At 43.0% G+C, this 18536-nt stretch overlaps 1 protein-coding gene across 1 annotated transcript; it reads right to left on the bottom strand.

Moving 5' to 3' along the window:
* Positions 1–11563: 11563 nt before the first annotated feature.
* unc119.2 (unc-119 lipid binding chaperone B homolog 2) lies at positions 11564–16688 on the bottom strand. Its single transcript, XM_061223376.1, has 5 exons — positions 16460–16688; positions 15212–15325; positions 12895–12985; positions 12287–12459; positions 11564–11673 (listed from the first exon to the last, which is right to left on the bottom strand). Exons 1-5 carry the CDS (start codon positions 16686–16688, stop codon positions 11564–11566), a joined length of 717 nt encoding a protein of 238 aa, XP_061079360.1.
* Positions 16689–18536: the final 1848 nt, after the last annotated feature.

Here is an 18536-nt window from a genome sequence, read left to right as displayed (position 1 = left end):
CTGTTCCGGTATAAGCAAGGGATAATGTAAACTAAAAAACAGTATTCAGTACTTTTCATGCAATGTACTCCTGGATGTGCTCCATCCACACTGCCACTATGAGGCGACGTGAGGTCGTGCATTTCTCTGTAAGTTGGCAGACAGAATGTTTTTGTGGACTTCTGAATTCATCCTGGTGCTACCATCATGAGTTACATCATCAGTAAAGATTAGTGAGCTTATTTCAGAAGTGGCCATGCAAGCCCAAGCCATGACACTTCCTCCACCGTGTTTTACAGATTCCTTCTTTCGCCAGGCTTTGGCCTTCCATCACTTCAGTAGAGGTTAATCTTGGTCTCATCATTCCGTAAAACTTTGTTCCAGAACTTTGTGGCTCATCTCTCTTTGCAAATTATAATCTTGCCTTCCGATTCTTACTACTGATGACTGGTTTGCATCTTGTGGTATGGCTGCTCTCTAACGGCTCGTTGAGATACCTTCACCCCTGCCCGGTGAAGATTGTTTGTGATGTCACTGACTGCCCTGTGGAGATTGTTTGTGATGTCACTGACTGCCCTGTGGAGATTGTTTGTGATGTCACTGACTGCCCTGTGGAGATTGTTTGTGATGTCACTGACTGCCCTGTGAAGATTGTTTGTGATGTCACTGACTGCCCTGTGAAGATTGTTTGTGATGTCACTGACTGCCCTGTGGAGATTGTTTGTGATGTCACTGACTGCCCTGTGGGGATTGTTTGTGATGTCACTGACTGATGTTTTCAGGCTTTTCTTCACAGCTGTTACAATGTTTCTGTCATAGATTTCCTTTCTTTTCTAAGGCTGAAAAAGACAGCTCTCTGGTCTTCATGTTGGTTTATCTTTTCTAGCAGAAATGCAGTCTTCACAGGCAAAACCCAAGGCTAAAACCAAGAGTAGACATTCAGAACTATTTATTGTTTAACCAGTCAATCTAACAGGACACATCTGGGCAACAAGAAACACCTGTTGGGTGGTCTGATACAAAAGGTGATATGTTCTAAGTTCTTTGACAGATCTATATAAAAATACCAGAAAATAAAAGATGAAATTGGGATCTATCATCTAATGTACATCTTTTGACCTCAAACAAAATTGTCTTCAGTGTACACCAAAAACAAAGGTATTGCTGTTCCAATACTTTTGGAGGGGACTGCATTTTACATATATTTCATATATTTTAAGAATACATGTAAGTATATGTATTTTACATGATAAATACTGTGAAATTAGACAATATGTTTTGTAAATACTGCATTTCCCCAAAGGCCTAGCAGACACAGTTTTTACACTGTAATCCTGCTGTGGTAAACCATCTCTATTCAATCCCAGTTTCTTTGAAGGCTCTGACATAAGAGCGATATAAGTTCTTCATAAGCACTATCATAATCATAGCATGTCAATAACTGACATAACAGTCTTGTGTCAGTTCACTTATATGTTATAGTATGTTATGGTAATGTCACTTGTTCCATCAATGTTGATATAGCACACCATATGCCTATTTGCAGCTATTGACATATAATTGCTTATGAATGCTTATGTAGTGCTTATGAATGTGCTATGTAGTGTAGTTCTTTATGATAGCAGCTTTAATAAAGAAGGATGTCAAATAAAGTGTATATAGTGGGAAAAAGAAGGACAAAGGCTGTATATAATAAACAATACAGATTATGTTCAAACATATGCAAAAATTATATACTTTTATTTCAATACATGTACTCTCATGTTTCACTGTTTTGTAAAAAAAAATTCTGGAAAACAGGAGCCATAATTATTGGCACCCCTAACAATTATTGTGAATGAAATCAAACAAAGTGAAATTGGCAATACAATTTTACTTAATTTAGTTTATCTCAGTCTAAAGGAACTATAATGATTGGGGCAACATTGGCTCAGGCAGTAACAGCAGTCGTCTGGCAGTCAGAGGGTTGCCGGTTCATTACGTTACATTACGTGGCATTTAGCAGACGCTCTTATCCAGAGCGACGTACAACAAAGTGCAAATCAAACACAAGAACAAGTGCAAAAGTGGACCTGAGAGGACAGTACTGTTCCGAGTCCTAGTGTGAACATACAGAAATTCAGAACCCTTGAAGAGTACAATCAACTTTCAAACTAGCATGCCACTGTTGGCAGCTAGAAGACAACAATACAACAGCCAATAAAAACAACAATACCTATACAAGTAACGATATCGATACATAAGTGCCATTACGGTCTAAGGCTAATCACGGTGATTGTGAGTTGGGGAGGGAAAGGTGTAGCCTGAAGAGATGGGTCTTCAGTCTGCACTTGAAGGAGGTCAGAGACTCTGCCTTTCTGATATCCACCGGGAGGTCATTCCACCACCGTGGGACCAGGACAGACAGCAGTCGTGAGCGTGAAGTGCAGGTGTGGCGAGGGGGAGGTGCCAGACGGCACGAAGTGGCAGAACGGAGGGGTCTTGTTGGTGTATAGGTCTTTATAAGGGATTGAATATATACAGGTGCTGATCCTTTAACTGCCTGGTATGCGAGCACCAAAGTTTGATGCAAGCCATAACAGGCAGCCAGTAGAGGTTGCTGAGCAGGGGGGTGACATGTGAATGTCTGGGAACATTGAATACCAGACGGGCTGCAGCATTCTGGATGAGTTGTAGGGGTCTGATGGCAGATGCATTCACCATGAGCCTACTTACCTCTGATATTCCCGTCTGCCTGTATTTGATTATTACCGGCCTGACCAGCCAACTGTTTAGTAAAGACTCATTCTACTTCCTGGTTGCTATTGGTTCCTTTGTTCTGAAGCCTGACAAAACAATCTGGCCAGAGACTCGCTCCTTGCACCGCAATCTCCATAACCTGCACATCCAGATGACAGACCTCTCAGATTCCCTGGCCAAACCGCCGCTTCCCCTGTGGCTGTTGTTCCTGAGTCTGCCCGAGGTCATCCTGAACCCCACCTGCACCCCGAGCGCTACACTGGTGATCCCTGATCCTGCAGGTCGTTTCTGTCCCAGTGCTCCTTGGCCTTCATGCTGCATCCTTCGTCCTTCCCTGCTGAGCACTCCAAGGTTGCCTAGGTGATCACGCTGTTGGCTGGTAAAGCATGAGAGTGGAGCACTGCCTTTGGGAATCTGAAGAGAGTCTTGATCGTTCCACTGTCGGTCAAGCGGCGACACATCAGCTGCCCCGCCTACGATGCCCCTGAAACAGAGGCCGTGGAGTACATCAGTGAGTCCCGGGCTTCAAATCTGATCCATCCCTCATCCTCACCCGGCGGCATGTTCTTGAGTAATGCTCACCACCTGGTTCATATGAGAGAGGGGGACGAGTGGAAGACTGTGAGCACCTGGTGATGCCTTTCGTGGCTCAAGAACGCTCCAGACGTGTTCCAGAATATGATAAACGACATCCTGACGGACATGATCTTCAAGTTTGTGTTCGTGTACCTGGATGACATCTTAATCTTCCCATCCTCTCTAGAAGAACGTGTTCAACATGTACATCAAGTCCTGCAACGCCTGTTGGAGAATCAGCAATTCATCAAAGCAGAAAAGTGTGAGTTTCACCAGTCTACAGTTCAGTTTCTGGAATTTCTGGTCTCCCAAGGCCAATTGGAAATGGACCCTGAAAAGACCAAGGCAGTCGCAAGCTGGCCTTCACCTGTCATCCGCTAAAGAAGGACAGCGGTTCCTGGGCTTTGCCTACTTTCACAGGCGCTTTATTACAGCCCTGTTGCCGCCCCTCTCACTGCCCTTAACTCAAGCAGAGTGACTTCCTGCCTCAAGAAGCCGAGTTAAAAGAGACGTTCTTATCATGCCTGAACCTGAGAAACAGTTCACCCTTCAGGTGGATGCCCCTGACAACAACATGCACCCATGCGCCTCCTTCTTTCGCCACCTTACTTCGGCTGAGAGGAATTACAGCATCAGCAAATGGGAGCTGCTAGCCATTAAATTGCAATTTGAGGAATGCCGCCATCTGTTGTTTATTGTATGGACTTATCACCGCAACTTAGAGTACCTATGATCAGCTAAAGGACTGAACCCTTGCCAAGCCTGCTGGTCCCTATTCTTTAATTGCTTCAATTTCACCCTCATGTACCGTCCTGGTTCCAAGAATGTAATGTAATGTAATGTAGTGTAGTGTAATGTAGTGTAGTGTAGTGTAGTGTAGTGTAATGTAGTTTAATGTAGTGTAGTGTAATGTAATGTAGTGTAGTGTAGTGTAATGTAGTGTAGTGTAATGTAGTGTAGTGTAGTGTAATGTAATGTAGTGTAGTGTAGTGTAATGTAGTGTAGTGTAATGTAGTTTAATGTAGTGTAGTGTAGTGTAATGTAGTGTAGTGTAATGTAAGAATGTCAAGCCAGATGCACTCACTGGCCCAGTCTGACGAAGGTCGAGTCTCCATCCTGCCTCCCAGTTCCCAGTACACTGTGGGACTGACGGTTTGGCTGTCATCCCTGGACTTACCCCTCCGCTTTGTCTGCCACCAACTTGCCCCCAGGTTCATCGGTCTCTACACCATCTCCTGAGTCATCACCTGTTGGTTGCATCTTGGGGTCACCAAAAAAAAAAAAGAACCATAAAATCTCCAAACCGGCGAACTCTTTGGAAGGGTGGCGTGAAGACAGCCAGACATGTGGTCTGAACTGAATATTGGGGTGTCTATAAGCGCAAACCCAGGGATATCAATGATTCTGAAAAGTTATCACAAATGAAATAAAAGTATATATACATAATTGTCCCATCTGTTTGAACATAAAATATCTGTGTTGTTTATGAAATACAACTTTCTTCTTCATTTTTATCAAGGGTGTAAATCATTCTGCAACCCTTCAGATATAGGCCCTTCAAATAAAGTGTTTATAGTCAAATCATTTCACCTGAAAGTCCATTATTTAATCAACTAAAAACACATAAATAAACACATGGATAAAGTAATTATTGTCCATATATTACAGAAGAGGAAAAGCATAAGGATGAAAGCATAAGCTATCTAAGAACTTATCTGACTGACTATAGGTCCTGGTATGTAAATTGGGGGGACGGCATTCATTCACCATGACACACAGCTATTTCTGACATAAAGTGGCCTTGAACCATCCAGTAACAGACAGTAGGACAGTAGATGAAGAACAATTAGCTGATAACTACAATTGCAATTATGTAATTGCATTTCGGGTATTATGGTTAGGCTAAATACCAGCACATACTTGGGGGACAGGACATATTGGAACATGCCACTGTACGCACTTTTGTAAAAATGCAATACAAACTTCATCCTAATAAATCCAACAAGTCTCAATAAGTGCAACAGACAAACCACCCCTGGTCTACTTCCCCCCCATTCTTTCATTCAGAAATAAAAGACAGGCACAGGTTCTGGATCAGAGATCAGTAATGAATTGAAGAACAAAAGGTCAAAGGAGATGTGATGCAAACAAGTGTGTGAGAGGGAGTGCTAATTTTGGAGGGGTAGGGGGGCGGCGGCCGCCTCCATATTGGTGCTTTCCGTGAATAATGAATTGCACAGGAAACCCCCCACCATGAAAGAAAATAAGGACACCATTGTCTGAATATAAATACCGAGGGGATGTTTATGATGATGTTATGGGGTATTAGAGAGTATGAAAAAATGAAACAGTTCTGTGAGAAAAAAGAAATGCAGGAACCGCAGTTAATTTTGTTACACAGATTAAGCCCCGAAAATAGACCTTACACATTTACCACACGTTGGCTTACAGAGCTGTTTTTTTCTTATTTCTTGCTGGCGTCTTCAAATAATGTTCAAAAACCTGTACTTTTTTGAAAAAGAAATAGAGATATAAACTTTCAGAGATACAAATTGGAAATAACATGGGAACGCTTGTTCCAACAATTGTTCTTGTACACTGCTTTCATTCCCTTTCTATCCCTCTTCTTCCTCAGTGTGTTACTACTGCAATTACTACTACTACTGCTACTACTACTACTTCTGTGGCTACTACTACTACAACTACTGCTGCTACTACTACTACTACTACTGCTACTACTGCTGCTACTACTGCTACTACTACTACTACTGCCACTGCTACTACTACTGCTGCTACTACTACTACTGCTGCTACTACTACTGCTACTACTGCTGCTACTACTGCTACTACTGCTGCTACTACTGCCACTGCTACTACTACTGCTGCTACTACTACTGCTGCTACTACTACTTCTGTGGCTACTACTACTACTACTGCTACTAGTACTACTACTGCTACTAGTGCTACTGCTGCTGCTACTACTACTACTACTGCTGCTACTACTACTACTGCTGCTACTACTACTTCTGTGGCTACTACTACTTCTACTGCTACTACTACTACTACTGCTACTAGTGCTACTGCTGCTGCTACTACTACTACTGCTGCTACTACTACTACTACTGCTACTGCTGCTACTACTACTGCTACTGCTGCTACTACTGCTGCTACTGCTACTTCTGTGGCTACTACTACTGCTACTGCTGCTACTACTACTGCTACTGCTGCTACTTCTGTGGCTAATACTACTGCTACTACTGCTACTACTGCTGCTACTGCTACTACTACTACTACTACTACTGCTACTACTACTACTTCTGTGGCGGCTACTACTACTACTACTACTACTGCTACTACTGCTGCTACTACTGCTGCTACTGCTACTGCTGCTACTACTCCTGCTACTGCTGCTACTACTACTGCTACTACTGATGCTAATATTAGCACCCAACTGGGCGATGCAGAACCGTTTTGCGCCAGAAAACACACCAACATACCACATATCAGCTTAGGTGGAGAGAACAACTGACTGATGTTTGAAAGAGCAAGGGTATTGCCATTGTCTGATATTATACTCTATTCCTCGATTCCTCTTTCGTCCGGTCAGTTCCTCACGTCCTCCTGTGGGTGTAGCTAAGGAGCCAGGAAAGGATTCAAGGAAGTAAAATAAATAAATGGAAAGATCCCTGATGTAACCAAGTTAGAAAAGTTGTGCAGAAGGCAAGGGGTTAATTTCTGTTCTTGTTTCTTTCCAAATGTTGAATTTTGTTTTACCCCATCTGGCTGTGCCTGTTTTTCTGTTTTGAGGTTGGTTGTTCATTTGTGATGCAAGGAGGTAAAATAAGCGATTGGAAAGATCCCTTTCTTTCCCCAGGTAGCCTCCCGTCCAATTAACTGAACCCACACCTGCTTAACTTCAGCCCTTTACTAACCAAACCCACACCTGCTTAACTTCAGATCTTTACTAACCAAACCCACTCCTGCTTAACTTCAGATCTTTACTAACCAAACCCACTCCTGCTTAGCTTCAGCCCTTCAGCTTCAGCTGGGAGTGCATTGCTGCTCCAGGGTTTGGTCTCATTTCACCGTTTTTGTTCATTTTTAGAAGTATTTTTGCTCATTGCCAGTCAGGGGTGCCAATCATTCTGGAACCCACTGTACTTGTTCATGGCACTGTACCTAGACTATTGGCTGTATCTGTACTGTAGCACCAAAACACCACTCTTTCCCTTTCCTCTCCAGAACTTATCTGATTTCTGGAATCCAGGCATGCGCAATGCCAAACATGGAGAAAAATCCGGAAAAAATTGGAGAAAAATCTGAAAAATGCAATGCAATCTCATAATTGTAAGTACTTCTGGTTAGATTACTCACAGAGAGAAAGGCAGAGGAGAGGAGAACAGGATTAAAGTGCAGGACTCGCATTAAGGGAAGATGCACAAGCAGAATATACCACACAGTGTTCCCCTCAATATTCAGCACATTTCACCATGAATTATATTCTGCAAATACTGTACAGTGTGTTACAAGACAATTGATAAGAGTGCAAATAATACACGGCACAATTTTAAATAACCATACACAATAGGTTTGTGATGTATAATTATATTTAATTATATTCATATCATCAACTAGGCAATATTCATGATAGTGAATAGTTTCATTATGGAATTTAGCAAAACTAACATTAGAGCAGCAAAGCATCTATACAGCATATATACATACACGTCATAGTGTAATATAATTCTTATACAGAATTACATTTTATCTATTCGTATTATTACATTATAATGCTGCGTATCATTTCACAGAAGCTCTCATCCAGAGATGAACAGAAGTGCGTTATGAGAATGAGAATGTGAATCAGTGAGAATGAGAATGTGAATCAGTGAGAGTGAGAATGAGAATCAGTGAGAATGAGAATCAGTGAGAATGAGAATCAGTGAGAACGAGAATGTGAATCAGTGAGAATGAGAATGTGAATCAGTGAGAATGAGAATCAGTGAGAATGAGAATGTGAATCAGTGAGAATGAGAATGTGAATGAGTGAGAATGAGAATGTGAATCAGTGAGAATGAGAATCAGTGAGAATGAGAATCAGTGAGAATGTGAATGAGTGAGAATGTGAATGAGTGAGAATGAGAATGTGAATCAGTGAGAATGAGAATCAGTGAGAATGAGAATCAGTGAGAATGTGAATCAGTGAGAATGAGAATGTGAATCAGTGAGAATGAGAATGTGAATCAGTGAGAATGAGAATCAGTGAGAATGAGAATCCGTGAGAATGTGAATCAGTGAGAATGAGAATGTGAATCAGTGAGAATGCGAATGTGAATCAGTGAGAATGAGAATCAGTGAGAATGAGAATCAGTGAGAATGAGAATCAGTGAGAATGAGAATGTGAATCAGTGAGAATGAGAATCAGTGAGAATGTGAATCAGTGAGAATAAGAATCAGTGAGAATGAGAATCAGTGAGAATGACTCTTCAACTTGACTACATTGATGACTCAGAAATTATCAATTTCAAGTTGCCGTCTGTAGTTTCTTCATAAAATAAAAAATATATATATAGTTTCCCAGAAATTGTTGGACCTTTTTCAGATTTGAAGAAACATTCCAGTGGAGGAAAAAAAGGAGAAAACATGCTTCTTGTTGAAAATATGCTTATTTTAGTGGGTTTCTGAGAGGCCCATCATGCAAAGGCACTGTCTAGAGCATGGAAGTGCACCACACACTGCTATCAAATTTGAACAGTGCCCAGGTTGACACTGATGAATATGAGTCACTCCAAACTGGGAGGTGAATAATTTATATTTAATTACTGTAAATAATAAAAATAATTTACAATAAATCCATGTGTACAATTCATATGCTGCTCAAAGTGGTTTATGAGTAGGAAGAAAATAAACAAAGTAAAAACAATAAATATTGAACATATTTAACACAAGCTTGAAAATGACACGCTCAAAATAAAATGGCTCCTATTCCTGAACCCGTCACTATAGGCATAGTCTTGTGAAAGCGAACCCTTCAGTCAGAATTACTCTAAATATTATTAACACAAAGTTACCCCTTTTTTTGTATTTGAGGGGATACAGATGCTTGTTGCTGTGCCTGGTGGGCTTAGAAACACAATGGTGCCACATCCACAATGCTGGACAAAATGCATTCTGCATTGCTTTTTCTCAACTATGCCTAGGCAGGTTTCCAAAAACACAATTTAGAGACTCCAAAAGGACACATGGTAACCAAATTATATTATAGGTCTTATGAGATGTAAAATACAATACTGTTTCTTGAAATGCTCTCACTCTCCCCCTACCTCTCCCTCCCAACCTCCCTCTCCTTGCTGTCCCCTCTGGCAGCAGCAGAAGATTGTAAAGAATAACTACAATAATTACAATAACAACATCTAGTATACATATATTGATTGAGGTACATTGAGGTTTTTGTCAAATACCAAGCCCCCATCAACAAGTCAAAGATTCCACAAATTCACATGCTATTTATTTTTAAATGCAGGCCTGCGCCTTATTTAAAAGCGTACTGAATAATAATAAAATATTCTGAGAATGCAATTAGATACTCACCGATATACACTCAGTGAGCAATTTATTAGGTATTTATTAGACTTATTTTTTGGACTTATCGGTCTTCTGCTGCAGGAGCCTATCCACTTAGAGGTTTGACATGGTGAGTGTTCAGAGATGCTGCATACCACTGTGTGATTATTTGCGTTACTGTCACCTTCCTGTCAGCTTTGACCTTCTCCACTGACCTCTCTCATTAACCCTTGTGTTGTCTTAAGGATCAAAAATGACGCCACTATGTTTAACAACAGAGAAAACCCCCTAAATGATCCATTTTCAACTTTGATGACAAAGTTTGTGATGAGTGGCAGGTTGTTTCTTCATGCAAAATAGATTTGGGGTTTAAAATGAAATTAAGCTGTTTTATGTTAGGGGTTTAATGAAGGCGGGTCATTTTTGACCCTTAGGACAAGGGGCGTATACAGAATGTTAAGACTACACGAGGGTTAACAGGGAAGGTTTCCGTCTGCAGAACTGCTGCTCACGGGTTGTTTTTTGTTTTTCCACACCATTCCCTGCCAACTCTAGAGACTGTTGTGCATGAATATCCCAAGAGATCTGAAGTTTCTGAGCTATTCAAGCCACCCTCTCTGGCACCAAGAATCACATGGTCAAAGTCACTGAGACTCCCCCCTCTAAGACGTTTTGAAATGTTACATTTGTTCTCCTTTTCACTGTATTGTGTTGTGGACTCTACCACAATAGATATCACTGACATTTAGCACTGCTGTGTGCTGTCAGTGTTGCTGTATGGAGATGCAGGAGAGTTCTGCTGCTCTGTCAGTGGTGTGGGGTACAGACACGGTCAGTTCTGTGCTCTGTCAGTGGTGTGGGGTACAGACACGGACAGTTCTGTGCTCTGTCGGTGGTGTGGGGTTCCGACACGGTCAGGTCTGTGCTCTGTCAGTGGTATGGGGTACAGACACGGACAGTTCTGTGCTCTGTCGGTGGTGTGGGGTTCCGACACGGTCAGGTCTGTGCTCTGTCAGTGGTATGGGGTACAGACACGGACAGTTCTGTGCTCTGTCAATGGTGTGGGGTACAGACACAGTCAGTCCTGTGCTCTGTCAGTGGTGTGGGGTACAGACACGGTCAGTTCTGTGCTCTGTCAGTGGTGTGGGGTACAGACACGGTCAGTTCTGTGCTCTGTCAGTGGTGTGGGGTACAGACACGGACAGTTCTGTGCTCTGTCGGTGGTGTGGGGTTCCGACACGGTCAGGTCTGTGCTCTGTCAGTGGTATGGGGTACAGACACGGACAGTTCTGTGCTCTGTCAATGGTGTGGGGTACAGACACAGTCAGTTTTGTGCTCTGTCAGTGGTGTGGGGTACAGACACGGTCAGTTCTGTGCTCTGTCAGTGGTGTGGGGTACAGACACGGACAGTTCTTTGCTCTGTCAGTGGTGTGGGGTACAGACACGGTCAGTTCTGTGCTCTGTCAGTGGTGTGGGGTACAGACACGGACAGTTCTGTGCTCTGTCAGTGGTGTGGGGTACAGACACGGACAGTTCTGTGCTCTGTCAGTGGTGTGGGGTACAGACACGGTCAGTTCTGTGCTCTGTCAGTGGTGTGGGGTACAGACACGGACAGTTCTGTGCTCTGTCGGTGGTGTGTGGTACAGACACGGACAGTTCTGTGCTCTGTCGGTGGTGTGTGGTACAGACACTGTCAGTTCTGCTCCTATCTCTCGCTGAAGGAGTACTCCGCCTTGTGGTGCATTATCAGCTTGTTGTTTGCAAAGTAGAAGCTGTCCGACTTGGTCTCAAACGGGTTGGCGATCATCTCTTTCACTGTGGGAGGAGGGGAGAGGGGGATGAAGAATGTGGGAAACCGGATGAGAATGGGAGGGAAGGAGGGAGAGAGTGGGAAAGGGGAGCTCTTACTGTATTGACACATTCTGATGCATTTCCAAGAACTATGTTGTGGATAATGGTGGATAATTTCCAGACTAATGTGTGTGAGCATATACCAATGTATCAACACCCACTCGCACACACTGGCACACGCACGCACACGTATGCACACGCACTCACACACGCACGCACACACACACACACTCACACACACACACACCTGTGTGTAGGGTGTAATACTGACACACACACACACACACCTCTGTGTAGGGTGTAATACTGACATACACACACACACACACACACACCTGTGTGTAGGGTGTAATACTGACACACACACACACGTGTAGGGTGTAATACTGACATGTACACACACACACACACACGTGTAGGGTGTAATACTGACATATACACACACACACACACACACACACACACTCTCACACACACACACACACACACACATGTGTAGGGTGTAATACTGACATACACACATACACACACACACACACTCACACACACACACACACACACACACACACACACACACCTGTAAAAGAGTCCAGCTCTGGCAGTGTGTAGATATGCTCGCAGGTGTTCCTGCTGTAGGGGATGCAGAAGCCGATCTCAAAGTCGAAGGTCTTGAGGAGCTGATCTCTGAAGTAATGCCTCTCTATCAGCCTCAGCCTGTTCACAGCCTTACTGCCCACCGTGAACTCCAGCCTGAGAGACACACACACCACACGCACACACCACACAAATGAGCACACCGTGAACTCCAGCCTGAGAGACACATACAGAGGTCTTTAATACACACACACCACACAAACGAGCACTCACTCACACACACACAAACACACACACACACACACACACACACCACACAAACAAGCACTCACACACACACTCACACACATACCACACAAACAAGCACTCATTCACACACACACACACACACACACACACACACCACACAAACGAGCACTCACTCACACTCACACCACACACACACCACACAAACGAGCACTCACACACACACACACACACACCACAAAAACTAGCACTCACACACCACACAAACAAGTACTCGCACACACACACACACACACACACACACAAACACACTCACAGACCGACGCAAGGTCTGCTGGGACTTACGTGGCTCCGATTTCCCTCAGTGTGAGAAACGCAGCACTGAAGTGATACTGAATGAACCTTCCAGCATCCTGCTCTATTGCATCCTTAATTTCTGCAAAAGAAATGTGTGTGTGTTTGAGAGAGAGAGAGAGAGAGAGAGCAAGGGAGAGAGAGAGATGTTTAGTAAAAGAGGCAACTGGTTTGGCACTACTTGGCACTATAATATAATTATATAGAAAATAAATAGAAATTTACAAATATGTTGGATAATAGGATGACTTCGTAAGCATAAATGCTTTACACTGCCAAGAATGGGTGCTGTGACATTATATGACCACGAGAGGGCAGTGACATACATGTATTACATTTTGAGAAGGCAACCTCTTTCAATGTTCGCCTGTATGTGGAGGACTTTCGCAATCGGTCAGGATTTGAACCCACAAACGACTTATCAAGTTGCAGCATTTTGGCTAAATGAACTAAAACTGTTATGTATCACTGAATCTTTACTTTATTTTACCTGTATATGTAGTCAGATCCATACATATTTGGACATTGACCAAGTTATTGTTATTTAGGCAGTCTACCACTGCATACTGGAATTGAAACTAAATAATGAATATGAGCTCAGAGTGCTGACTTTCAGCTTTAATTTGAAGGTATTCATATCCAAACCAGTTCCCTTTGTCAGGTACCAAAGGTACAATTGGTGGCTCAGCCATTCCATGGCCAGGTGTGTGCTATTCCCTCATTTAATTTAGAAGTAAGCAGATAAAAGCGCTGGTGTGTGGCATTTGCATTTGGAATCTGTTGCTGTTAAGTCTCAATATGAAGTGCTAAGAGCTTTGCTGTCAGTGAAGCAAGCCATCACTAGGCTGGAAAAATGAAAACAAACAGAGATAGCAAAAGCATTAGGTGTGGCCACATCAAGTATTTGGGGCATTCTTAAAAGGAAATAGCGCACTGGTGAGCCGAGGAGCACCAAAAGAACATGGACAAAAACTGCGGTGGATGACGGAAGAATTATTCCCCGGGTGAAGGGAACCTTCTTCACAACAGTTGACCAGATCAAGAACAGCCTCCAGGAGGTAGGCGCATCTGTGTCAAAGTCAACAGTCAAGAGAAGACTTCACCAGAGTAAATATAGACGTTTACCACAGGACGTAAACCATTGCCAAAAACCAAAGACCAGATCAGAGTTTGCCAAAACAATTTATAATTTAAAATATAATTTCTGGAACAACATCTTATGGACAGATGAGACAAATGTCAACTTGTACCAGAGTGATGGGATGAGAAGAGTATGGAAAAGGTTAGGAACAGCTCATGATCCAAAGCATACCTCCTCATCTCTGGAGGTAGCATTATGGCGTGGGCAGTGGTGGCTGGTGGTGATACTGGTTTTTAGACTAAAAGTCTAAAACCTATCAATAGCTCACGCTTCAGCATTGCATTTGAAAATAGGCCATTCGAATATATGCCATTTGATGAATGAGTTTATCCAAAGCACCATACCTTACTGGCGCCAGTAGGAATGGAATCAATAACCTTGGCAGAGTTAGTGCCATGTGCAACCGGTTGAGCTGCAGGACTACAATATAGGCCTCTACTCTAATACAGCAATAAAACCAAGTCTTGATATAGTAGGTGCGCTAAAGAGAAATCTCCATAACTGAACCGTCAGCAATGTAGCCGCGTGGGAATGCGTGGCTGCCAATGGAACTCTTTCTCTTGTATTTATTGATGATGTGACAGCTGACAAGATGAATTCTGAGTGTATAGGGCTATATTATCTGCCCAGATCCAGCCAAGTGCTTAAGAAACTCATTGGACGGCGCTTCACAATGTAAATGTACAATGACCCGAAGCATACTGCAAAATCAACTGAATACACACACACACACACCTGTCGGACACACACACACACACACCTGTCCGACACACACACACACACACACACCTGTCGGACACACACACACACACACACAGTGCACGTGCACGCGCACACGCAAACGCACACGCACACGCACACACACAGCACACACACGCACACACACACACACAGACACACACCTGTCGGAAACACACACACAGCACACACACACACACCTGTCGGACACACACACACACAGCACACACACACACACACACACCTGTCAGACACACACACACACACACAGCGCACGTGCACGTGCATGCGCACACGCAAACGCACACGCACACGCACACACACAGCACACACACACACACACACACACACACACCTGTCGGACACACACACACACACACACACACACACACCTGTCGGACACACACACACACACACACACACACACACCTGTCGGACACTGCTTTTTGAGGTCCAGTATAATGGCCCCAGAGCCCAGATCCCGGATTTTGAAGCGAGAGAAGGTGATGCTGTAGATGTTGTCTTCAGGAGAGCACAGGTAATCTGGCAAACACAGAATCAAAGCAAAATAACGTGAAACTGTCCACATTTTAGAAAACTCAAAAGTTATGTTCCCAGGTCAATGTCATTCCAACAACATAGAAGCAGCATACATTTAGAATAGGGAATAAAAAACAGCATTAAAGGTTAGCACATTTCAGTTAGCAAAGGCATGTTAGGATACCCAGGAAGCACCTGCAGTTCTCACTATAATCACCAGCAAACCCAACCATCTCCAAACCCAACCATCTCAAAACCCAACCATCTCCAGGAGCACTGCAGCACAGTGGCAGCAGCCCACTGGTGGAGGCTAAGAGTATATAACTCACAGAGCCAATAGAAACCAATGAAGAAGAATTCACAACCAATGAAGAAGAAAGCCATGGGGCAGCATGTTTGCTCACTGCTCATGCTCATTTATGTCGTTGGTCACATGACTAGTCACATACACAACGAAGAAGACGCACCAATTACATTCCACGGCAGAGGAAACCAATGATAAACTCTTTGGCAGTTCTCAAATGAGGGTGCAAAGATTTGGGAAATAAAAACATCTTTACCTTTGGAAAAAATCTAAGCTCATTTCAAAAATTATAAAATAATATGTAGCATAAATAATAACAATACTACTCTTACTAATAATAATAATAAGCTTTATTTATATAGCACTTTTCATACATAAAATGTAGCTCAAAGTGTTTTACATTAAGCCAACAGGTTGAACATTAGTACAAGAGTGGAAATAATTTAAATTTTCTGTCAAACATGAATGGAGTGCAATGGGAAAAAACTTCAAACTGATCATAGCTGGATTTCACACCAGGGAATAGAAACCTTCTTTAATCGTGTTCACTCACGCATGACCAGTAAATCTGAGGAGAACACTGATATATGCCTTGTGCTTTTTTCATTTCTGTGGCTTTAATGATGTAAAGCAGCCCCCCTGCGACCCTGTTCAGGATAAGCGGGTTAGGATAATGGATGGATAATTTTGGAATAAAACAAAAACTGTATGTACAGAGGGTTCTTCAAAAACTGCACTGCTAAAACATTCAGAGCTACAAGTGTGTGCATGCCCGTTTTAGCTTCATAAACATGTTTGTAATATTATTTTGTAATATACTGGGGTAAACTCACCAGCCGTGTAGGCAGTCAGTCTCAGGACGTGATTAGGGGTGATGGAGTCATCACAGTCCAAAATGTCTCCCACCTCCACTGTTTCCTCTCCAGAAATCAGCCCATTCCACTGCTCCATGTCCTGGTCTCCCACCTCCTCTTGCCCTCCCTCTCCTCCCATCCCCCTCTCTTCTTCTCTTTCAGTTGAGACTTCTCCCTCTTCATCGCTGCCTCTCTCTATTCCTTCCATATTCTCCATCTATCATTCTATCACAGTGGGTCTGTGCTTTGCCTGTATATCATTTATGCAAAACTATCTGAAATCTGTTCAGTCACTCTCTCTCTCTCTCGCAGTGTTTATGGACTGTTAGGTTCATTACAGCGTGGTTGTGCAGGCCGTACTATAGATATCCTCACTATCGCACACTGTCCCAGAGTGACTCAGACAGATTAAATCAATCTGATGTTGTTAATCCGAGTTCATCCCTAATTAAACAGAGACAAAAGGCTACAGTGGCCCATGAGGGTCAAAAGACCTAGAAGCCTTCTTCATACTGTGTCTAGAGCACTCTGGCAGCCATCTTACACCAACAACCAAAAGAACACCAGTTCCTACTCTTATCAGGACCTTCAGGCCAGACAGATGCCAAACCCAGATTACTGGAATAGCCAGTGTCCTGTGTTTGCTTTTGCACTTTTACCACTGTGGATGTATATTTAGTAACAGCAAGATTAATTGAGACTTATCTGAAGCTCGGATGGGGTTCCTGAGGGGTGTAATCCCTGGCTGAGGTACAGAAGGCAACCATTCACTTCCCAAAGCTAAGCCCAGAGAGATGTTTCAAGTGTGTCAAAATGATGACTAAACTGTGTTAAATACCAATGTATGGGGGGTATGGTCCAGGCCATATTTAATATTTAAAATAAACAAACTTGAACTCCAGTAATGAGCACATGGGTCAATATATTAAAATTCTCAAACGCAAAGGAAAGCGCACCCTTATGCAACATGTGTCAGCGCTTATACCACGGCTGCTATGACGGCAGGGATTTGTAGAGGCAATGGTGTTGCAGATGATCCTGCAGTACTGATTAATATGGGGTTGACAGAGCACACACATGGATTTATTGTATGTACACTCAGTGGGCACTTTATTAGGTATTTATTAGACTTATTTTTTAGACTTCTACTGCCGTAGCCTGTTCAGAGTTATGATGCGTTGTGTGTTCTCATCTGACGTCTCTCATTAACGCATTGCTATTTATTTGAACACACTGTATCACTGTTGTAATGTGTGGTATTTGTTACAGTCACCTTCCATTCTCCTCTGATGTCTCTCATTAATGAGGCGTTTCTGTCTACAGAACTGCTGCTCACTCGATTTTTTTTTTGCACCATTCTTTGCAAACTCTAGAGATTAGTGCGAGTGAAAATCCCAGGAGATAAGCAGTTTCTGAGAGACTCAAACCACCCTGTCTGCCACCAACAATCATTGCACGGTCAAAGTCACTTCCAGTCAGGTCCAGAATTATTGGCAGACTTGATGATTGTACTTTTCTTTTTATTGAGTAATACAATTTTTTATGAAAAAAGTATGTTACATCACATTACATTAATGGCATTTGGCAGACGCTCTTATCCAGAGCAACGTACAATTGATTAGACTAAGCAGGAGACAATCCTCCCCTGGAGCAGTGCAGGGTTAAGGGCCTTGCTCAAGGGCCCAACAGCTGTGCGGATCTTATTGTGGCTACATTGGGATTGGAACCACCAACCTTGCCTGTCCCAGTCCTTTACCTTAACCACTACGCTACAAGTCTCAGTAGATATGGCCTAAATAATTAGCACAGGCATTCAGCGTACAGTGTCAGTTTTAGGCCGTACTGTAGTGTCGGATGTGCTGTCCATAGCCACCCATAATGGCACCATTACTCTGTTATAGTCCAGTCTGCTTCAGGATACAGCAGCTCTAAGCCCAGAGCTCATCTGGCCGAACATCTGAAATATGTAAACATAAATTCTGAACTGGACTTTTAATTCTGATGTCCCAATCAGGACTGGTAATTGAAAGTAATGGAGTTCTGGACAACGGATTTT

This window comes from Conger conger, chromosome 16 (assembly GCF_963514075.1).
Source record: "Conger conger chromosome 16, fConCon1.1, whole genome shotgun sequence".
In the NCBI taxonomy this organism is placed as follows: domain Eukaryota; kingdom Metazoa; phylum Chordata; class Actinopteri; order Anguilliformes; family Congridae; genus Conger; species Conger conger.
This window is presented reverse-complemented; position numbering and strand designations above follow the sequence as displayed.

Coding starts and splice junctions, on each gene's coding strand:
- unc119.2 (XM_061223376.1), bottom strand. CDS start 16,688: ATGGAAGGAATAGAGAGAGGCAGCGATGAAGAGGGAGAAGTCTCAACT. Junction 15,326..16,459: donor ACTGACTGCCTACACGGCTG/GTGAGTTTACCC, acceptor TGTGTTTGCCAG/ATTACCTGTGCTCTCCTGAA. Junction 12,460..12,894: donor CTGAGGGAAATCGGAGCCAC/GTAAGTCCCAGC, acceptor TGTGTCTCTCAG/GCTGGAGTTCACGGTGGGCA.